The 24,623-nt window shown below is 40.4% G+C and overlaps 1 protein-coding gene across 2 annotated transcripts in view; it reads right to left on the bottom strand.

Annotated features, from left to right (window-relative positions):
• Window positions 1-24,623, bottom strand: part of GRID2 (glutamate ionotropic receptor delta type subunit 2) — a 570,960-nt gene that overhangs the window by 67,989 nt on the left and 478,348 nt on the right. For both annotated transcript variants that reach the window (XM_065634052.1, XM_065634053.1), the window contains 2 exons: window positions 16,635-16,773; window positions 7,707-7,902 (listed from right to left, as the gene is read on the bottom strand). In XM_065634052.1, the coding sequence (XP_065490124.1) occupies window positions 7,707-7,902; window positions 16,635-16,773 (335 nt within the window). The remainder of the gene's footprint in view (window positions 1-7,706; window positions 7,903-16,634; window positions 16,774-24,623) is intronic.

Here is a 24,623-nt window from a genome sequence, read left to right as displayed (position 1 = left end):
TTCAGGAGGGAGCTTGCAATTTCTACAACGAATCACTTGCCAGTGCAAATGAGAGCAGCACTTCTGCTGCTTAGTTATTCAGAAATCTAAAGTCTCTCACGTGTAAAGCTCGGGATTATGGTATGATATGGCCGTGGAAACAACTGGGGATACAAACTACTCCGGCAGCAATTCTCAGAGTCGCACACCTCACGCTTTTCCAGGGCTGGTCTCCTACCGTTGATTCGGGGATGTTTCTCTCATCCTAATTAGTGAAACGCCCGCTGACAAAGGACTCGATTTTTCCTCTCTGGACTGTTTTGCCATGTAAAAAGACGACTACAGGGTTAGAACCAGGCCAAAGCGTGAAGTACTTCGCTTTGTATTTGTGCAGCAGGACGAAGGATGGGGACCCCCCCACCCCATGCTCACTCCTCCAAGGGCTCTCAGTCATCCCTCCTCTGGCTGAAAAGTCAGGACTCAGCTCTCTGCAGAATGCAATTCTACAGGATTCAAGCAAAATTAGTTCCTCGGGGTATGCTTTGCTATTTCTTTTTTTCTTTTTTTTTTTTTTATTGCCATTTCCAGTCATGGAATATGATCTTATTTTTATAGGTACTGTGCACAATAAACTGCCAAGAAAAATAGGTTCCCAGCTTAGGCACCCCCGGCCACTCTCTAGAGACGGAAATTGTCTGCCTGTGATATCCGAGAAAGAAACTTGGACATCTAAATCAGGCACCTAAAGTTACACATGACGGGAGTACAGTTGCAGCCACGACACTTTAAGGATCTAAGTGAAGCAAGGTTTTAAGAGAGAATTACCTTTAAACAGAAGAAGGGATCTATCTGTGGGGGGACACCTAAATAACCAAGCTTTCAGGTAAACGAACCTCTGAAAACACGCAGAAATCTTCAAGATTTGAAAACTGACTCTGAGATTGATGCAATTATGTTAATCAATGAGACAATTCAAGAGAAATACGTAGCTGGTACCACTGAAGCTGGAGAAAACAAGATAATAAGGACCGATCGCCCAATAAAATCCTTTCCCCCCCGTATTTTTTTATACTGTATCAGACTGTTAGGCACTTAAGCTCCCATGCTTGTCTTTTGAAGTTAGGCTGTAGCTCTCCTTTGAGGATGAAGGCTGAAAGGTCAGACACAGAGAGGTTATCTTCTGAGAGAGAATCTTCTGACAGTGGTCGTGTTCATTAACTCAGTTCATTCTGGGGTGTAGTAGTTCTTTGGTTTCACCCACACCACATCTGTGATGGCATTTAGATGACTATCGCGTGAGCTCCTCTCTCCCCTCTTAGGTGGCAGTTATAAAATAAGCCAAATGAAGGGAAAGAGCATAAAGAAACAACAGAACGGCGCTACTCAGTTGATGGGTAGCGACTGTAGTACACCAGAGACCTAGTTGTCAAGGTTTTTGTTAGTGTAATAACAAAGGAGAGTGTGAAGGAGTTTGAAGAACAGACAAGACTGCTGTCTTGAGGGAAAACTTCATGCCTTACAGAATAGTCCTTGGAGAAAGCAGAAAGATGCTTGCTTGAAAAAGGAGTTGTGCTGGAAGCTCACACAAATGATGTCCAAGTCAGAAATGACCACGAAGGGCCTTGAAACTCAAGACTTTCTCCCTCTTCCTCTCTTCTTGTTTTTTTCAACAGGGGCATTTTCAATAGAACTAAATGCAGAAACAGTGTTTTGTAAATGCCAGAGAGAATTACCCTGAAAACTACTGAAGCAATGGACTGGATGTTGTATGGGTAAATCACCTTATGGAAGGTAAATTGGCAAGACTTAAATACACACTCAAGCTTGAGCAATAGAAAGCCACAGGAAAGAAAATGAAGATAACTAAGTCAGTCGTAGGTCACAGGTTGAACTAAGTTAATGGTCAGACATGAAAAGCCAGTAGAAGAAAACACACAAGTTTTGTTTCAGATAAAAGGAGCCCAGTCTAGAGTAAGAGGAGCAGATCTGCAAGTTGTCTCCCTGGAGCCACTGGCTGAATTTGTTGGGACTTGAGAATACTCAGGGATGAGCTACAGAAAGAAAAGATGATGGTCTTGGATGCGGGATGGCCCATAAAAACTGGCGAACGGATCTGGGAAATTCTCCAAAATAACAGAGAGACAAGAAAGAGGGCAAGCCAAGACAGGAATGGCACTGCAGCAGGACATCGGTGACATCTGAGGTTCCCAAAGTGACCGGCAGACACATGCGGACTGCCCTTTGAACACAAGCCAACTTGGACGGCACTTCAGCGAGAGCAAAAGGGGGAAAATACATTTGGGAGCACGTTAAGGCGAAACAGGAGAAGATGAACTCAGATAAAATTTTCGGGAAACTTTGGAGACAAAAGGAATATGGCAGTAGTTGGCTTGCTTAGTTATGAGAGGAACACGTGTCTGTGTAGATCCGGTTCGCGATATCTAGGCTGACTTGAATTATGACTTACATTTTCATTTGAATAAAGCCAAACTCTACAGAAAATGACTTTGACAGCTGTTCTACTCAAGATAAAACCTGAGAAGACTCTCTAAAAAGTCAAAGTGAGATCAAACTTTAGTATATGCTTCGGAGTGTTCGTGAGGGGGAACGAGCCTTTTTTTGAGCCTACCTTGAATTCTGAGAAAATGAGGCAGCAGGAAGAGTTTTACGTTTCATTTTTAAAGCTATGCACGGAATCTTCTTCACGCTCTGTTAACTGCCACAGATCAGTTATTATACATTCAAAACACATCAACCCCCTAAGCTAATCCAGAGAACTATTAACCTTTTGATAATGCCTGGAAGTACCACCACACTGTGTTTGTAAGGTTTTCTGGTCAGGATTCTAAATTTTTGCACCACTTTAAGTTTGTTTGGGCCCTAGATATGGAAAGCAAAGATACACAGGATTATAGGTAAAAAAAAAAAATATATATATATATATATAAAAATCTTTCTCCAGGCTGATTATTCTTTTGGCTCATGCAAACTGAAGCCAATTTATGATAAGGCTATGAGACATATGCTTTGCAATGAAATACACTCCACTCCCCTGCCCCCATAAACTGACATGTTGACAAGCTATTAAACATGCTCGTGTCAGCGGATCAGGCATTTGTCCTGTCGTTATTAACAGCACGTCACTGGTAAATCCGGTTCAGGTTTTATGTTGAGACTTGCTTTCCAGGAAAAGGACGCTACGTGAAAAATAATACGGAGACAGACCACCCATGATAATACAAGGTGAGGACAGCACGTGCGTTTGGTACCCCCAGGCAGCCATCAATTCCAAGTCATGGACTGTGCTGGTGACGGTAATTGCAAATTAGATAAACTGCACCTTCACGAAGGTCTTAAGGATTCTCCTGAACCTTATGACTTGTAGACCCAACGCAGAACATCTCACCTGCATCTCTTGTTTTCGGTGTCTTTTTACTGGCCAGCTGCATGGTCAGAAATGTTCACAACAAAGGTGTGTGGACTTGCACATGCTAACGAGAGCTTTTCATAGTGCCACCGGATCAGTTTATCTGCCACCAGAATGGCAATTCCAATGGCAAATTTGTGAGCAAATCAGGATAATTAGTTAATTGAGGAGGTTTTTGGCCCATCAATAGAAATCTTCATGCTGTTGCTACTGCTGAAAACAAATTAAGAATCACCATGTCCACTTACCAACAATTTGTTCTAGCACAGAATTGCAAACCATTCTGACCCCTTTCTTCCCAAGATAAATCACCTTAGCAAAGCTTCGTTATGGCCTATTCCTAGGTAGTTTAAACAATATTATTATGTTACGGTGTTCTCAGGAAGGTGAAAGTGCCATCCACAGTGTCCAGGGAAAGCAAAGGGGCTCAGCCCCGGGAGTGCAAGTAGGATCACAAGAAAATCAAAGTCTCAAGACCCAAGTCCTTTTGATACTGTGTGAAAGTTGAGGAGGAAATATTATGAGAGCCTAAGAGGAGTTTCTTTTAAATGCATCATCCAGAAACATTATTTCACGTGACAGTCATTCGCAAGTTTCCTACCGGCTAAATATTTTGCAGGTAGAGTTAAATAGAGGTTTCAAATGCATTCGGATTCTGCCTGTGCAGCCTGGGAAAGGAATTTTCCACTTTGTAGTGCTGAGAAAAACGTAGACGCTGTAGGCTACGGTATCATGTTCAGAGGAACAAGGTGGGTAGGATAGGGCATTAGGCACTACTATACTCTAGGGAAGAAAGAGCAGACAAGGGCACAATGGAAGTGCTTCATTATATTTTAAATGGGAATAGTTCCAAGGACAGGAGAAGCCTGTGGTGCTTGTAAAGGATTAAGCAGGGTAATGTGCTTTTTAAGAAGACATAAAGAGGTATGTAATGTGGTATGTTTAAGCCTAAATGATTTTTCTTGGAGTCCTCGATGAATGTTTAAGCAGGCATGACTTAGGCCTCTGTAAATCGTCTCCGCATAAATAACTTTAAGGAAAACAGAAATTCTTTTGACAGAATAAGATGCATATTTCATAACCTATGCAAAAAAGTGAAATCAATTTGAGATACACGAAACACTTAGGAATAATAAAAAAAAATGAAGATAAAAGTGAATATTCTCCAGAATAATCCAAGCATTTGTAGGAATACAGCTACGTCCCCATCCATTTTGATTTGACAGAGCAGGAAGACAAGGAACTGAATGCTTTCCTACCTTCAGTTCAGACCTTTAACGGCTTTTTGTTGCCTTTTGAGAAAGGAAGAGACAATAAGTGGCAGAAAATTTCTAAAGCACTCGTGCTTTTCAGGCTGTCTTCTGCCTGACGTGTTTAAAACTCTGCTCTCTCTTCAGGGCACATCTACTCAGCTGCTTTTGAACCAGACCCAATGGTGTATAAAGCCGTTCACTATGGATGGAGTACCAGCACACACGGTGAGATGTATGCACCTGATTTATAAGAAGAACAGGACTAATAAATAACAAAACCTGAAAACTTAAAATGACATGATCTTCCCATCTTATTTCTCTTGCCTTGCTCTGCTCTCCTGCCAGGAAAAGCAGGTCAAAGTAGTAGATTGCCTGATGCAAAATGGGACTACACAATCATCGTCATTTGGCTGTATTGTATTTTCGCTCACACAGGTGCCATTCCCCAGGAAATCGCCGGTACAGTGAGCAATGCGGTCCTGCCGAGCGCGCAGGATGATGTGATGAGTGAATCAGTGTTTGATTCCCCTCCCTTCCTCCTGTTTATATGCGCATTACTATTAAACTGCTGCTTCCCTCAAAATAAAGAGTGCCAGCTCCACCGCAGTTGGCAGAATAAAAGCAAGACAAAACTAAAGGATTTTTAAGATATAACAAAATACTCCAGCAAAGCCTTTTTTTTTTGATTTTTGCCATGGCGACTTGCAAACCCCATTTAACCTCGCTGCTGTTAAAGAAGAACATGTCCACCGCATCCATCCCCCTTGCACGCCTCTCACCCACGGGCATCCCTCCCACCGCCGTTCCTTCACGGTCGTTAGGCAGCCTAGTGGAAACCCCTTTCCCCGTACCCGTTTGGAAGCGCTAATTAAGTCTCACCTCCAGAAACGTGTGCCGAGGTAACGGCCTCGGAGAGCTTGGACAAACTGCTGTTCAGTCGTGCTTTAGCGCTGATTAATGGTGGGAACAAAATGAAGCTCAGAGGGAGGCCTGGTGGCTGAGCTTGTCCAGGGCTATGACCTGGTTGAGTTAATAGCTCTGATGTGGTCATTCGAGACCCCAAAGAACATTACGAATCATATAAATAGGCCGAAAGGACCCATGAATTCTTTCCTCTGAAATGTTTTCATTTTTTTCAAGTATGTTACAGAGCTTATGATCCCTGCCTCTTGCCAGCTACCTTTTAAAATATTAATTTTCCTTGCCTTAGACTAGCTTTTAACATCATATTCTTCTTTCAGCTTTCTTCCTGAGCAGGCAAAATACAACCTCCCAAAAGCTTACATGTGAACAGCAACTGGCAAATAATCATTTTCTGTGTTATTTCTTCCTGTAAGGTGATAGAAAGGCAGAAAGTGTGCACACACAGGTGGATGTGAATGTTCATCAGAATCAGGCCTGAGTTCTTTGACATTTTAAAACTGGAGGGTGACTGGCTTGCTCATCTGCTGCAATTTGGTTTTTCAACACTGTAATTTCCAAGTGCTCGTTCCTGGGAAGCAGAGGCATGGGCAATTAAAGAACTCAGACATTTCTGGGCTTGCAGGTTTTAAGACAGCAACCGCCATGGTTCCAGGAATGAGAAATCAAAGACTGTAATCTGGAATTACCTGCCAGCATGACACACTGGTGCTTTTTTTTTCAGCTAAAAGCCATTAGTCAACACAGCTGTGTTTGACATGCTCTGGGTTTTGATTCTTCCGAAACCTTTGGTATAACTTGGGAAGGCAAACCAGGAGGGCAGCTTTGTTTTATACAAAAGGCAAACCCCAGCTCTATCAGCCCCTTACAAACCAAACTAAAATATTTTTTCTAAAAAACCAAAAAAAAGCAATTTCCTCTAGCCCATAAGGCTTCAGACTGTCTTTTTTTTTTTTTTTTTTTGCCTTGCTTTTTCAGCTTACGACTTTTTCTAAAGGAGTTTAAAAAGTGCAGTTCCCCAGGGCCTCTCTTGCCTCTTCGTTCATGCTGTTTAGTCCTTCAGAGGAGAAAATATGATCTCAGTTATATAGAGGGTGGATTAGTGATTTCTAAAACTCCAAAGAATCTTTGATACTTTGTGGCTCTTTTATTATCAAGAGATCACCAGTGATTTCATGATTCTTTTTAACATACTCTTTTCTCTTATGTGTTTGCATCCGGCGTGAAAACACCAGAAATTACAGGTTTTACTGGCAAATGGATTTTGGTGGAGACAAAAGGAAGAGTTTGTCTGGATTTTTAGAAATCTCTAAACCAAGCTTAGAACAAGTGAACACACAACTTCATGGATATTTGCTCTAACTGATATTCACATTTTGAAGTTTAAAATAAAATCTATAAAAGATACTATTTCTCAGATTTCATTTAAAACTCTCACTATGAAGATACAATGGTAGGGATAAACTCCGTATACATTCACTCATTTTCACTCTCATACTGAACCCTTTCATGTGCTATTGTTATTATAAAAGCTGTAGCTATCAACCAAAACATGGGACACGACTATTGCATTCACAAATGTACCTACAAAAAATTAACTCCTGTTCTCAAAAGTACTTTCCCACTGCTAAAAACTCACTAGAAGGTGGCTGTGAGACTCTTATTTATATCCAGATCATCTTTCTCTGCCTGCCTTTCTCAAAAGATACGTGACTCAGAGCTACAACTGAAAGATGAGGTTTTCAGTACCAGGAGTCTACAAAAATAAGTTAATCAATGTCTTCTATTCAAAGACCTTTAAGCTTTGTACAGTACATTGCCATGTCTTCTGGGGTTACAAGTCCAGCATTTTGCACCCTGAAAAATGTGTTCGTCTCTCATCCCTATAAATCCCTTTCAGAGCAAACAGTCTAGGTACTTACATTTTAAGATGTAGTTGAAAACAAGCTACGTAGCTGGGAAGTCCCAATCCCCCGTGCCAATGCAACAGGCTTGCAGAAATTGGTACTGGGCACGATCATTTGAGTGCAAATGCATCTCTTATAGTTAAAAGCAACAACGAAGCGAATGCAGTGTTAGAGCAGAGCATCTCCAAGGGGAAAGCAAGAAGTCAGTCGTACCAGTACCTTTTGAATGCCTGCGGTGGACTCCACGACATTGTTCTCCGAGCCGTTGCTTCTGTTAATCATCCGCCACATTTGGGAATACATGCTGTCCCTCTCAAAAGGATTCATCCCTTTCACTCGGACGTGCTCGTAGACCGCGGAGTCCAAGACGGTGCCGTAAGGAATATCCGTCTGCCTCGAGAGATCCTGGAGAGACCTTGATTGTTGGGGAAGAAAAGAGACACAGGAGACACATTTTCAAGAGGAAGGAGCTGCAGGCAAGCAAAGGGCAACGCATAGCAAGACGGCTGACAAGCCAGTTTTGTTTTGTTTTTCTTCCTTTCTTAAAAGTCAAAGCGAGACTGGAAAATTGTTTTTATGGTTTAAGACGCAAGGAGGAATAGGAAGTGAAAAGAAGGGGTGGAAAAGATGAAAATGGATGAAAAGACAGCAACAGAAGGAGGTCACATCCTACACTATTTTCAGCAAAAGGAAGACTTCTGTTGTGGTTTCCTGAACTGCCTTTTCATCACAGTGCATGTTATTTAGCCCAATAAATTTGCTCTGCTTTACATATTATCTAGTCTTGTCTTTTCCCTGCAAGCAAGAAAAATTAACCAGTTAAAAAAGCTTCTAAACATCCCAATTATGGTTTTGTCAATCCTGCTTTGGACTTATAACAGTATATTAGAACCCTCTAAAGTCATCTTAACCTCTTGGCCCTTATTTTCCTGTCCTATAGAATTGGTCTCTCGTACCTTTGCTTCTTTAATGGCATTCACTAAAGCTTCAAAATAACGACTGCAATATGTCTACTGCCTAAAACTCATTTAAGCTTTCCTGGCACAAATTAACTTTGTATAAATTGCACGAATCTAGCGGATGACACCTAAGGACAAACCAAGGAGCTGAATGCTGTCTTAAGTAGGCAAAAGCAAATTGTAAAAATTCATCACAGCCACGGAAAATGCAAATACAAATAGAGGAAACCCGTGAAGTTCCAAGTTGTGTTTCTGAAACATATATATAAGCATATATATACGTTTCTGAAACATGTATATATAGAGGCCATTGAAAACGGCCCTACAGGCGGAAAAAAAGGGAATTCTTAAGTGTTCCAGGGCTGGCACTGAAGAAAACAGTAATCAGATCTCAAAGGATACGTATGCCTCTGGACACAGCAGAAAGCAGGAAAAGAAGAAATCAACAGAGCTCAGCGGCAAGGCTTTAGAGGTTTGTTGAGTCAAAAAGAAACCCTTTGAAATTCAGACATATGGGCTCAGGACAACATTGAACAAGAGCTAAATTCTAAGCTGATAACACATAGCAAATATAAGGAAAGGATAAATTTAATTTTGAAGAGTAAATAACTAATGTTCTTGAAAAAACCCACAATCCTCTCCTCTTTCTCCAGCCAGATGGCATTGCTCTTCAAGAATCTAAGCAGTAGGGAACGTGCGAAGAACCAGTACGCGTATGGGATCATCGAAGGTGATGAAGCTTTTCCTGAAACCAAGTATATTAGTCTTCTTCTACCAGAGCATTGAGACACGCTCTTTCCTAAGCAGAAAAATTTGAGACTCCAGTAGACTAAGGTATCGGGAGAGTAAGTACCGTGGCCAATTTGTAATTGAAAAGTCAAAAAACTCCAACCCAAACTAAACAAACAAGTCCAGATAAACACCTGTGACTTCTGAAAGGTTAAATATGAAATGGCTGAGCTGTTAGCAAAAACTTGAAACCTTATTACAGCCAGCATGTGAAAGGGAAGCAGTAAATATTTTTTAAAAGGCCCTAGTGGTAATCACGGGAATTAGGAAAGCAAACAACTAAAATGTTATACTGAGGTTTAATAGCTAAACTGAAATAAGGATTGATACAACTTGAAGGATCAGTCCTGGAGATTAGACATAGCCACCAGGTAAGTTTCTCCAGTAAAAGCAATTTAATCCTCTATTACACTTTGAAACAACTGAAAAAAGGTCATAATCTCATCAAACAATATACAGAAGGTGCAAATGTGGACAAGCTACAAAGGAAGAATTTAGAAACATTTCCTCACAACTCTGGACAGCATTCGGAAAGGCAACACTCAGCTGGAGTGGATGCTCTCCAAGGTCCCCAAGGGTAACAAGAACAGCTTCTGCAGAACTGGTCCTCATTTTGCTGGTCATCCAACATCACGGTGAGTCCTCTCAGGGCACATAAAGGAGAAGCAGCTGACTGGGACCAGTCAACATTGATTTACCAAAGATAAGTCATGCCTGACAAGTCCCGTTGCCTTCTACAGTGAAATGACTTGGTTTGTGGACAAGACCAGAAAAATAGATATATAGTTATAGCTTCCAACACTGTCTCCCACAGTGTTCTTGTGTCCAAATTAGGTCATTAGGTCTGGCTGGGTGGGAAACCCGATGGATACATTCCTGGATGGATAATCAGGCTCGCAGGGTAGCTGTTAATGGGTTGTATCCTACCTGGAGGCTGGTAACAGGTACGACAGAGATTTAACCTGCAACGTGTCTTTACCAAGAACCTGGAGGAGCTGAGCAAGCGCTCTCTTGACAAGTTTGCAGACGACCTAACATTGGGGACCAGCCACTTGTTCAAGGACAGGCTGCCGTTCAGATGGACCTAGAAAGGCTGGAGGGGTGGGCTGGCGGGAGCCATATGCAGTTGAGCACAGACAGATGCAAAGTTCTGCTCCTGGGGAGGAAGAACCTGCTGCAACAACCCGGGCTGGGGAGCAGCTCTGCAGAAAGGCACCTGGTACACAGCGGTGGGCCTTGGTGAGAATTTCTCTCTGTTTCACCATTAGGCAAAGTGTTATGTAGAAGCAGGTGTATTACTGCTGCATTGACAGCCTGTCTGTCGAAAGCATCACTGACGAAAGGCACTGGATAAATACAAGATACTACAGCCACTCATTCTGTGTTACTGCTGCTACCAATACGCTTCTGTACCTCCGGCAAGTGCTCCAAACTGTCGCGGGATGCATATTGTAATGTCCTGTAATTGCTGCGTTATTTTTCATGCACATTGCTAGACAAGTACACAAAAAGTATTTACCGAATCTCCAATTTCTCGTGACAACACCTAGCAAAATGGCAATCATTACTTTACAAGACTCTGTATAGCCATATAATTTCTAATATAACAAGCAACAAAGCATTTTTCTGAAATACTATTGCTAACTGCTATATAAATGAAATGTGTAGCTGCTGCCACAAAACAACACAGTTAGAAAGAGCGCAATAGAAAAACAGCTCCTCTGTATATCTTGTAGCTGTAAAAGCAACCTTTCTATTTTCAGAAAGGCAAACGAACAGAAGCCACAAGCTGTTAGTCGGGAAGGATACGGCAATCAGGTACGGGACGCTTACTACAAACAGTCTGAGAAACAAGCAGGAGTGCCATCACACACAAAGGCATCACCAGCAGGGAAATAAATACCAAGGAGCAGAATTATGTCAGTGCCTTCTGGAAGGCATGCTGTAGCTGCCAAGTCTGGCTTTAACTCCAGCCTGCAGGTCTTTACTGCTCAGTGTGTTATCCTAAAGCACAGGATGCCTCTCGGCTGCCCTGCTCTGCCCCTTCACACAGCTGTAGGTGCTGAGAAAATAATGGGGAGAGGACAAGAGCGAGCCAAGTACGAGCGTGAAGTCTACAGATGTGCTAAACGCTGCTCTCAGCAGAAAAGCCCCAAGCTTTGGTTCGCCTGACCCTGTGCTGAAGGAGCGAGAGAGAAGTTTTGCAGCCCCTGAGGTGTCCGTGTGCTGCTGCGTGGGCAAGCCGCAAAAATGGGAAAGACCCGTCACACCAGCGACCTCGTCCTCTCACACGAACGTGCCAAATGGGATCACAATATAGACGACCTCCTTCAGAAACTGTTTTTTATAACCTGCAGCTCTGCAGACTACAGGAATGACATTGACAACCGAGCAGCCAAGGTACAGCAAAACAAAGAGAAATGACAAACCTTGACAGAAGTAATAAAATTATTAAAACATTGAGGCTCCTTTCCAAAAGAAAGAATTTTTATAGCTACTTTGCCTCCAGACTGGTTTGCGGGTTACACATTGTTTGATGTACCTTTATTCCTGGATTAAACAACTCGTTCTTTGTTCAGACAAATACATTTAGTGGAGACATAAATCCCTGGCCTATGTCACACCACATCTCAACATAAGGAAAACATACTTGTCCAACTGATTAATTCCTACAGGGTATCCTTTGATCCCCAAATTCTGATACCATCAGCCACACTGGATGGGAATTTAATTTTGCTCTAGTTTTACCGATCTCAGTTGCAATAGCTGCAAAGCGAAGCGCACGTCTAACATGCAGTAATGGAATTAAAATCCCACAATTTAAAGCCTTTCTCTCTTTGAATTTCTAATTTTGAAGCAGTAAGGTAACCAACGCTAAAAGTGTCTAAAACCAAAAAAAGCAGATCTAGTTGAAAAAGTTGTTATAAAATACCTTTAACTGTGCTTGCATATAGAAAAGTTCTACCTATAGGGAAGTGACCACACAGTCAGGTCACAGTTCAGCTTATTTTTGGCTGTCACTCATGAAGCATTGTTGGGAAAAATGTTATGTGTGGTCTTTCTGGTAAGTTCTTTTCTCATTGCAGTTACTGGGATAATACTAATATTATCCCACACAAATTAACGACAATATAGGGCTACTCTGAGGACGAGTTTAGTCATTTGAGGATGAATTCTTAACAGCTATTAATATATGTATTTTTCAGCACATGTTTGTTTCATTTAGTATTCTGCACCTTAAACAGGCAGCAGTTGTCAAGTCACTTTCATTTTCTGGCTTAGGACAAATTACTTACTTTGTAATTTAAAAAATTATCTCTGCTTTCAACTCAAAGAAAAGAAATCATATTAGGATTTGCATATGTTTCTTTCCCCAAAGCATATCCTCTTCTATAAATTCAAATCCTAGACGTAGAATTGGTAACATTCCGTTCATATGTGTCAGCCAAAAGTATTTGATAAGTACAAAGACAATGGAGAAAAACAAGAGGTCAGCTTCATAAAGCAATAACCAAATTCCTTCTTAGATAATTAAATACCACCGAGGTCAGAGTCTTGGGCATCGAAGTATCTTCATACACCGGGGTTACAGGGTGATTTAGGCTGGCCGTGTTGTTAGACTCGGCTCTTGCACAGAACTGCCTGCAAGAAGTAGTCAGTAAATTTTAGAAAATAACTGATGTCATGGTTTACGCTGAAGTCTTTATGACTAATTCAGCCAAAGCTTTCCAATGCCTTTCCTCTGCTTGCTAGCCAGTTTGAAGATCTGGGTGAACCACATTAAAGGAGAGGTTAAAGAACATTCTGTTTTTCAGCGTAAGGAAATATCTGCTCCAATCACTGCATTCCTGTGTAACTCTCCCTTGCAGAAAAGTTGTAAGCAGTTGTATGGAGCTCTTTAAAGCTTTGAGGACATCTGAGCTCCAAGAGAATCACAGTTTAGGAAAAAATGTTGTGAAAAGAATGACTAGGCAAAACAAAGATGACAAAAGGGATGCTTTACTGCTATGCCTCCATTATTTGGAGGCAGAGGTCTCACCTACTATATAGGGCATATGATTGATGGGGTGTAGGACATACTACTTATAAGATATACAATGTGGTGTGAACTTATTTTACAAAACACACAAGACACAGACTCTCCCCCATAACATGTACAGTCTAAAGTCTTCATCAAGCTTCCACACTTTTGCAAGTGGATTAAATTGAAAGTTGAAACCACCTAACACCAGCCCTTCGGATGACAAGCTCTTTGACTTCCCCTCTGCCCACCTCACCCCCTCGAGATCTCCAAATGTATTTGGCATTTATCAAGAAAAAGGCACTCTTTAACTATTATTCATTCACGTTGCATTTGAGGCAGTGATCTAAAGATTTAAGAAACTGAAATTACGCTTTTCTATGCTGCCACAACGTTTTGGCATTTCAAATGCTGACTTGTCGTGATCCAAATGTCATCTGCAGTGTGGTCAAGCGTGAACAAAAGATGCATCTAGTAGCTATTTCATGACTTGCCTACTCCTGACACTGCCTGTTGGCAGAAGATGAAAAGCTGAGCTCTCAAAGGTATTACGAGTAACCATTTGCTTGGAAAAGGAGATTAACACCCACTCTTATTCTTCCTGTTCCTCTAAATTCATCTAAAAATTGTAACAACTTGAGCCAAATTAATCAGTGAAGCAGAGAACAAATGCCACCAACTTCAAGTGAGGTTATATAGCAAAGATCTACTTTGAGATTCTCTAGGGAAAGGGAACGTTTCGTCAGTCACCCCTAGTCCACTGCCTAACAAAATTTTGTATGTTTTTCTTCTCCAAATAGGCTTCTGGACACCGGGAGGCACTGACTGGGAAGAGTGGCCCAACTTTCATACCGCCAAGCAAGGGAAGCTGCAAGAGCTCTGAACACAAACTGGCTGCACATCCAAAAGCTGAAATGTGGTAACTACCAAAATGTTTCACAGAAACGAAATGTGCTGGAAGCTGCTTGAATCCTCCTGTCTTTCGTAAAAGATATCACGAGGACCGTACCTTCAACAACACACTGTAATATCTGATGCTAGCTGGAAATCTGAAATGAAAACCTATTGACTACTTGTTACATCTGTGCAAACCCACTGGCTTAAATTTCTTCCATTTTTCTGACTTCTCTGAAGCTGGCTGGATTGCACTACAAGCAGAATCTGGTTTATTTTCTTTAAATACTTAAACTCATTTTCATTCTGGCCTTCAAAGCTCCCCAAGGTACAATTTGATCCATTAAAACAAAAAAAAGAGCATCAGCTTTTTTCTTTATTGCTTATTCATGTTTCCCACTTTGCAGTAATTCAGCATGGCAAACAAACAGCCTCTCTCTTATGTGTTGGTTTGAGTTCCGATTCTGGCAGTTTTGTAAACTAAAGTTTTACACTCCCACCACAGTTAGGATAACTTCATTCCCTAATGGATACTTAACACATCTGATTACTGTATTTTTGAGCTCCAAATGCTGTTGAAAAATGTCTCCATTCTTTCATTTCAGGAGCTTTCCAGCTGCAATGTTTTCTACTGAATAAAACATTTTCAGTGACTTTGCCCATAAATAATACAGCACAAAGACCAACGTAGTCCCAAATGTACGTAATAATCTCAGAATTCCACTGAGGGTTTTCTATTGACATCATAATAAACTGCGAGAAAAAGCTGAAGATGTAGTAAATTATAGTTTGGGTATATTTTCTTCTTTTTTACACATGATAAGAAAAATCAGACATTCGTCACAGTAATTTGAACATTTTTCTGGACTACTTCAAAACTAGAAGGGACATAATTTCAAAGCAGGATGCGGAAGCATATTTTATATTCGTACGGACAAACCGAATGACTGAATATATCATTGTTATTTATTTTGCATGTACAAATTTCTATGTTTCTTCACACTCTCTAGTCAAATGCAAGCTTTTTTAAACTAAAAAAAAATAAATCATCCTCCCTCAAAACCTTAAGATCAATGTTGACAAACATTGATGTAACATGTCATTTTACTCCTCAGTAAATTGTGAAGGGATTAGAATTGGGACTACCCAGTCAAACAGTTGGGTTGTGTCAAAACACCCCTGCAGCACTCCATGATCTCAAAGGCTGTTCTTCAGATCTCAAAAGAAAATGATAACTTGATTTAACTGGTAATACAACTGTGAAAGGAGCTGGATTAGAGGCAGTAGGACCTCAGGTGATGATACGCAGAGGACAAGGACCTGAATCAACAACTGAAGTCTCCCTAAGGTCAACTTTGAGCCTGACTTGAAGGTCGGGTTCTTACCTTTCTGGAGGAAGAAATACAGCAAAACACGTCTCACTTCTTTAAAGCCACTCTATCATTTTGGCGAAGAAGGATTGACGGGAAAGGCTAACTTTGTCAGTCACACATACTGTCATGGACTTGTAGCCTCAAGATTAAATGGAAAAATGGCCAGCTGGCCCTTGGAGTGCTTGGCTAGCTAATGCTTCACGGTATTTTCTAGTCTCTGCTTTGGCCCAAGGGGAAGGATTTGGGGGTGGAGGAGCTCACTGGAGCAGTGGGAGCGAGGACAACTGGGCATGTAGCTTGCTGAAGGAAAGGAGACTGAAGAATAAAAAGGCAGAGAGAGAGGATAGGAGACGTGGAAAGGTTCCTGTGGTGTGGAGAGATGAGATGATCTGGAAAAGAGAACTGGAAGGTGTGACAGAAAACCAGTCCACCGTAAAAGCAACAGGAGAAGACGAGGATGTTCACGTTAGAAAAGCTTGAAGCACAAGAACCAACAGACAGAAAAAAAAGAACAATGTCATCAGTTAATGTAGTACAAGAGCATCCGGGAGCAGAAGGAGCAAAGATAAATATTAAGTGAATTTTGTGTGTTTGTTGCTATTAACAATTTTTTTTTTGCCTTGGCGAGAAAAGGTGAATTCAGCTTTGAGCTGCCCATGCATTGAAGAAGCATTGGGCTCCTCCTGATCAGAGCACACGTACAGTGGAATGCGTCTGAATGGAAAGCATAGCCTGAAATCACACAGCGACAATTTATACTTTCCTTTTTCGAATACTAGTACACTGCTTATCTCAAACTCAACTGCTTCTTTCAAAATATGTATGTGAGCATACATACGCATGGATATGTGCCACAGAAGAGTATCTGCCAGAGGCCAATAATTCTGATCCCAAAGACAAAGCGTACCCAGGGAGGCTGGAAGTCTGTGGTATATTGTTTGGTTGGTTTTTTTATTTTAGCTTCCAAACTACTTCTCAGGATGATAAAAATTTCTCCCTTTTCTCACATTTAAGTAGAGCATTCATAACCCACTACGTGTGTGTGTGTGTGTATATATATATATGTGTATGTTCACCCTCCTTTCCCTCAGTTCATCCTTTATCAACTTACTGGATGGAGTTCTCGATGCGTGTGATGGTGAGGAAAGCTGCTAGGTTTGCTGTGTAGGAGGAGATGACGATCAAAGCAAAAAGCCACCAAGCCCCCATCATCAGCCGGGTCGCCAGGGTTGTATATGGAACTTCTCCTCCTGTGGGGAAGAAGGAAAAGCAAGAATTTTTATTTGGCAGAAGAAAACCCAGCCGCTCATTGCTCGTGCGCTGCTCCGGAGAATGAGGCCCCAAGGTCAGCAGGTCACTACAGCAAGTTGCTTTAGTAAACTGAGCAAGACTTTGGAGACACGCTTTCTATGCAACAGAAGCATTGAAGGAAGCCCACACTGTCAGCCATTATTACTGTATTTAATCTCTATTGCTATTGTGCCTTCAATTGCAATTCGTCGGCCAGTCCTGTCCAGTAATGGAAATAGATTTCGAGATCTCAGAACAAAAAGAGCAAAAGTAAATTCTTACAATGTCCTTTCCTTAGAGACCTTATCTACAAACCTTAATTAAGCTTTTCTTGCATTCTTGAGAACGTAAAATTAAAAAAACCCATCAAAACACAATTACTTTTCACAGTTCTGTAGGCAGGCAGATGCTCGTGAGAGCCGTATGTGTTTACAACTTGATGCAAGTGAACTTGGACATGGAAAAAACCATAATAATCGCATGTATTGAAGAAGAATGCAAAATTGTCTTGTATTCCCACAGTTGCTTCCCTTTAAGACTCAACTGCCGTGTAGACAAAACATTAGCAGCAACTAAATCTACCAGGCTCTGAGCTTCACACCGCTCTTTGCGTGAACGGAGATGAGAAACATTTTTTATTCAAATAGCTGCCCCCAAAACACACTAGCTCAGAGACTTTGAAAGAGCTCTTGCTGTTAAAAACATATGAACCACCGATTTTTAGACAAAGGAAAACCTCGTTGTTTTAAAAATACCCTTTTTGTCGGCAGTATACGTTTTGTGGCAGCTACAAGTCACTAAAGGGGACAGGTGAATGTATCCAACACCTGTTCAAAATGTTCAACCTTTTCTTCTCCCCCTACACTGAGCAATTTGAAAAGCTGTCATTACCACTGAGGTAGCTCTCTCAGATGCAAAAATCTTATTTTGGTACTATAGTTGGGATTTTCAAAAGTCAAAGAAGTTTGTAACAGATTCAATCATCTGGAAGTATTTTGTGCTGGATCTTCACTTACACAAAAACTCCTTAATCTTTCCCCAGAAAGAAGCTTTAATGGGAATACAAATTACAATTATCTCCATTCCAAGTCCAAATAATTTTCTATGATATAGATGAACTAGATATTCAATGAACAGCTGAATATGAAGGCTCACCTTACTGTTTTGTTTGGATTTTGTCCTAACTCTACAAAGCATTGTGAACTCTGCATCAAGAGAAAACAAACAAATTTGAAGCTTTTTTCCTACTCCAGTGATATGGAGTTCTACCATGTATGAAATAACTGACTCTGTTCATTTATATTTTTGGTATATAAGTACTAGAATCCTTTGCCTTTTAAGAATTCCCACACTGAAAGACAAAATCTATATCAGACTTGAGCAGCTGGAAATAAATTTCCGTTAATTTCCAAGATGCCATGTAATTATCGGAAATAAGAATCTACCGATCAGATTGGGAGATATTAATTCAATATAAGAACTTTCAAAGATGAACATTAACTTCAACATCTGAATATTTGGTTTTCTCTCCTGCATAAATTTTAAATGATTTTTAATAGAATATTTCTGCTTTACCAAAGTTTTTGCAATGTCTTTGGAATATTTATTTTTTAAAATGATTTTTATTAAAATGAAAAGAGCAGACAGCTATATTAATTTATTGGAATAGGCTGTTTGTCCTTTTAACTTTCATATGCCAATCCTTGCAGATAATCTTCGTATTGAATTAGAATGGGTAGAGTGATAGAGAAGAAGCCAATGATCTCCTGCCCATCCTTGCATTTTCATTTTTCAGCTTAATTAGTAAAACTTTAAGTTCTCACTTTTTTTTTTTAAATCTAAATGAAATGCCAGAAAAGAGAAGACCACTGAAAGTCACACACTTGCCTTCTGTTTTTCAAGCAAGGATGCTGTGCCACAAGTGCTCAATTAGAGCTGAATCAGAGCTCAGTTAGAGCTGAAGCTTTTCGAGACATTAAAAAACTGTGAGTTCTGGTCATCCCAAGCGCTTTTAGTCCAGCCAGGTATTCGTCAAGTCTTGTTCCTAATTCACAGTTGTACCTTGTCAATAAGCAGCAGTCAATAAATGAAGCTTGAAGACAAAACTTGCACATGTACAAGAAACACACGTCAAAATCATTCATCATTCCTGCCCTTACTCTAAAATCTTTGCACTGACACTTCTTAAAGCACCATTTCTAAAGCAGGACTGACACTGCAGCTGCAAAGGTACATGATTTTTAAGCAGTACAGGCAAGGTACTCCACCCCTCCCAGTGAAAGAAAGAAACAAAAATCAAAGGAGATAATTTACTGCCATAGTATTATTTCTTTGGCATCTCTTAGGAGACTTAATGTGATACAGTCTCGTTCTATTGTGGTGTTTGCTGAACCACTTCCCGCGCCATGACAGCTCACCTTAGGAAACCTCTTCGCTCCCTTCCCCCCAGTTTTGTTTCAAGGGATAAAACTTCCCAGAGTTTTCTTTCAGTCCAAATTTACATGTTTTCTCAATGCAGAAGAGGACCAAAGAATTCAGGGGAGCAACAATCATTTGTTCTCTATTAACAACACCACGAGAAAAAGCTACGGACCTAACAGTCACTGCTGTTGACTGCAAATTAATATGCAGAAGGGAAATAAACGCATGTAATCCTCCTTGGGCTCTGCTTCCCAATATATAGTATGAGTTTCAGGTGCACGGACATCTTTATGGCTGACAGCATATTCCGTTCACTAGACTATGCACAGGATGCACAATGCAAGGGAGGAGGGAACCAAGAAGATGACAGAAGTCCCTCCTTGCACGCTTAAAAATACTGAGCTCCGTTCACTAAACAAATGGAAATCAAAAAAGATGCTCAGCACCCCTGGAGTGGCTTTGTCATCTTAAGAGACAGACCTCAAATTAATAGAGAGGATGTTTTATGCTTTACACTTGGCCCATCCAATACACTGGCACAATATGCCACTATCTGTAGCTCACCTTTGTTGTGGCCACAGCCACTGGCATAATTCATCTGACACTTCTGATGTGTACTAAAAATCATTTAAAAAAATCTAATCTGCCTTTAAAACTTTCTGATTGCATGTGCAGGAAGGAAAAGATATTTCCCAGAGTAAACCAAACCAGCAAAAAGCAATCTTATTGGGAGTTTCCTGGAAGAGCTGAATTACCGGAGAGGTGACAGTGAAAGAAATTACTTTTAGTCTTCCCACTCTCATCTAATGCAGCTCTCCTTCATCAATCCTAGACCACTTTAACGCTGGCCTACTTCAGATGACAGGCTTAGACTTGCAACTTATCTTATGAATTTTTGTTTATTCCCATTCCTTTTCAAGTGCTTCAAGCTAAATATCATAAGGTAAGAAAAATAATGCATTGTCTTGACAATGCAAACAATATCATGCATAATTATGACAGACCTACATATCCAAAACACACCTCAGGAGATAAAATGTTAACCTATACAATTCCCATACAGATTTGTAACATTTTAAGTTATTCTCCCTTATCAGCAGCAGAGTTTAAAGATTTCTTCAAGTCAAAAATCACAAGGGAGGATCACAGGCAAGAAGGAGGAATGAAAACATGAGAAAAACGGGCAAACCAGGGAAATCAAGGATCACAGACTGGTGAGATCTTGTTATTCCATAATTCTGGACTAAATTTTAATAATTCAAAATGCACAGGCTGTTTCTTCAAACATCATCTTCTCAGGGATTTGTCAATTGTTTGCCTGCAGAAAAACAGCGTTCCTCTTTGCAGTCCAGAACTATGGAAGTGTTTCAGATAGAAATAATTTTTTGTGTGTGTGAACAAGAAGAAATGGTGAAATGTTTCTTGCAAGAGTTTTCACTGCGGCTGGCATTTCTGAGATCAAGCCTGGTGACAGTCATCTTGCTAGAAAAGTGCTGCATTTTTTTTTTTTACTGGTCATCCAGGCAGTAAATGCACAAGATTAGGTTTCTCTCTGATTTAATATCAATTAAAGAGCTGCACTGGGAATGCACAATATTTATAAATAAAATTAATTTGCTTAATAGCTCAAAAATACCTTTTTATTACTGTTATTACTAAAGCAAATAGCTTGGCAGCACAGAGCCCATGATGTTGACACAACTCGGAATTGATTATTGAGAACAATCACGCCTCTTGGAGATTAATTACTGAAATGTGCATCATAAACAAATGCACTCACACAGAGAGAAAAGCCATAAACCACCATGATACTGTTCCCCAGGTTGGAGAACTCTACTAAATGATGTTTCTGGGGGAGGCGAGAGCCGGACGGGGAGCCTGCTGGAGCTCTTCCAGATGTGAAGGAGAGCCTTGGATGAGAAGACTCTGCCCTTGTCCTCCAGGAAGGACACCACGAGAACCGCGGCTTGCAATTCCTGTTTGTGATAACCACAGCTGCCAGGGAAATCCCAAAGACCAGCTTCTTATTACAGACAAAACTCAATTTGTCAGTAGCGCTCACCATCAAGGCTACCCGACCGTTCCCACTCTAAGAACGCATCTCCATTGCGAATAACTGTCAAACGTCAATCGTTTAAGCCACAATAGACTCTGCTAGAGGTCTGCAGTGAGCCGCATTTCCGAGTGAGGAGTTTTAGCCAGATATTTTACAGACAATTTTGAGAAACATAAAAAAAATTACATTAATTGTAATTATTTTGTTGAGGAACTCTAATGCTATCAAACTTGAAAGCAAGGATCTTCATGGTGCTCGGAAAAGGGAGGTGAAGAAATAATAGGGTAGGTTATCTGGGGACAGATTTTGGTTTTGCTTTTTCTTGCAAATATTCTGTCCGCATTCAGTGAATTATTGGCCTTTGGAAAAAAACACAAAGGACTGGGAGTTGGCTGCAGTTTAGCCTTTAGCTTGTTAGAACAGTCACATCAATTATGCTGTGCTGCTGCAATTTCCATTTGCACAAATATAAAGTGTGGAGTTCTGTTGCAAACAGTTTAGATCAATGTACGTCTTTAGTTTTCTTTGTAAAAGGGACATGTAATAGAGAGTGGGTGTAAGAGAAGTAGTTTGCATTAACAAAGAGGCAAAGGTATTTTGTATTTCAGCTATTTTTGCCATCAGAAACAAAACCTAAAGTTTGACTGAGCTCTGTTATCTTTACAAAACTCCGCAAAGCAGAGCTCTTCAAAGGCAAAATGTTTCAAGGCATTAGCTATCACTATTGTTCTGTTAAAAACTTCCTTGATAATGTAAAACCTTTCCTGTTTTCAATTGGAAATGTTCAATTCAGTGTAGGACCCCCAAAAAAATACTTTACAGTCAATGAAGCCTGTACCTATTTTCACCAGCTGTGAAATAAATGCAGCTTGGAAGTTGTTGGAAAATCTCTCAGCACAAATTTCTTCCTTTCTTTTCATTTTTCACCCATACTTTTCCATTCTTCCTTGAACCGTACAGAGTGTATTCATTTCCATAACATATAAGCAGGCACGTCATAACCGGAGTTTGTAAGATCACATTTTGTGCTGAAGTTAACACCCACTGACCACAGCAGGCATGACGTGTATTCTTCAACAGGAGAACACGACCCCTCGAATGGGTAATGCCTTCCAAATAAGCTCGTAAATCAGTGCATGAATTCTCTAGCCTTGCGAATATTGGCAGGTTGCAGGGGATTGAGGGCAGGGAAGGAACTAAGCACAAGGCAGGGCTGGCGGCCAGATGCTACAAGCTCTGGGCAAGTTCAAGAGTCGGCTATTGTTTTTATTCACCACACCACCCGTTTTCTTCCCTAGCATTTTGTTTTTATTACAATGCAGTGATTTTTATTATTTTTAAAAAATTTATATATGAAAAGAGATACTCAGATATTTTGTTTCACATATTAATAATTTTTTCAGGTCTTACTGAAAGTAGTAGGATTGGAAGGGAACCACTTTTACTGAACTGTTTATAAAAGCTTCCATCAAATCCAAATGGTCAAGCAATTTTTTTTTAAAATAAAATAGTAAAAGTCATATGTAGCAGGGGTTTTCATTGTCAAGATATTCTCATATGTTAGTTTCCTAAAAATAAACGTGAAGTAAAGGAGAAGCAAAAACTCTTCAAAAAATATATTTGAAATATTTAGAAATGTTCATATTTTCTTCTCTTTACTATTAAAATAATTTCGTGAGTCCATTGCAAATTCATGGAAACGTCGGAATCCATTAATCTTAAAATTTTAAATATTAGATACATTTTTTATGTCTGTCTTCTTAGCGTACAACTGACAGAGGAGACATTTTCACATGCCTCCTCCAACAGCTCTTCTGAGCTTATTGCTGAACACGAGTCCTTTATATGTCAAGCACTGTGCTTAAGGAACAAACCAAACGTATTCTATCTCCGTCTATACTGAAAATCTCCTCGCGTTTCTCTGTACTCATTGAGAAATACTGATGTTTTGTACAAATAGATATCTTTAATACCAGACTTTTTAATGGTGATATCTTTTGGAACTGTTAAGTGTCCGTCTATATTTGTGAAGTCTTTCAAGTTGGTACATCCATATATTAAGATGGAAGAAACACTTGAGTTGATGATTCAGTTTGGTCTTTAGGTTTTACATCAGATTTTTTTGGTCAGCTTTCTAAAACCCGCCCAATGCTCCAGGACTCGGATCCACAAATTGTGGTCCTGGAAGCTCCTTAGCAAGCTCTTTTAAAATGTTAGGGTGAAATTAGTTCGGATTTGCTGATTTAAAAACGTCTGATGTTAGCAGCTGCCATTTAACATCCTCTAGAGTTGCTCTTGACGTGGAAAGTATTTAATCTGCTTTTTCCCAAACACAGAAGAGAAATATTTATTGCCTTTCTGGCGTAAGTATTTTGAATGGTATCACCTTCACCTAATGCACCATGATCATTAAGGTTGCTTTAGCTCATGATAAAATTTTCCAAGCCCTCCCTCCTGTTGTTCTCAATTCGAACTCACCTCTGCGTACACTTGCTCTCCATGCCATTTTTCCTGAAGTTTGTAGCTTCTAACTCTTTGGTGCGATCAATGTTCCTTTTTCTTTCCATCTGCTCTATATGTGCATTCAAGATGCTTCAGTATGGGCAGCCTGAGACTTGACATACATCATTCAGATTGAATACCCCTATTATAGCTCACATTTTCCCTGACACATTACAGATGTGCTCTAGAGGAGCCCATCATCCTCTACTCCAGTGTGATTTGGTGCTCTACAGCAGACATTGACTCCCATCTCATTTTGTGCCCCAACCATTAGCACACGGTCCTACAAGAAATAAAGATCAATACTTTCCAAGTTCTCAGTGCCTCTGAAACACCTAATGCCATTTTGACATAGTGACACTCGTCTTGCCCTTCTGCCCACCTTGTCCATCTGTCTTTCAGTACTTCATAATGACATATGTTCCTACTGGATTTTAGTAACACCACAAAGACCAGTTCTGTATTCGTGAGTAATTCCAATTGTTCTTGTTTATTACTCAGATTTCTGGCACTGGTCTATAGGTAATTAAAGAATGTGTTCACTTTGTCGTTTGGTGCCCTGATTTTTTTTTTTTTTTTCCCCTTAATGTCTTACTCCCGAACTAAACAAACAATTACTGTTTCCCATTTGTTGTTGTTAGTGTAATGACACCCTGACTAATATCATTACACTTGCTTCCTGGAAGATTTTTTCCGTTCAGCTGGGTGGGAAGCACTGCCCTCATTGCCCTCCCAGAAGGGAAGCAATGATCTGCAAACCAAAGCTCTCCTCATTTATTTCTCCCCTTTATGTGACAGGAAAAATGTCCGAGACGATCCTTCTTCTCCTTC

This window comes from Caloenas nicobarica, chromosome 4, assembly GCF_036013445.1.
Source record: "Caloenas nicobarica isolate bCalNic1 chromosome 4, bCalNic1.hap1, whole genome shotgun sequence".
NCBI classification, from domain to species: Eukaryota; Metazoa; Chordata; class Aves; order Columbiformes; family Columbidae; genus Caloenas; species Caloenas nicobarica.
This window is presented reverse-complemented; position numbering and strand designations above follow the sequence as displayed.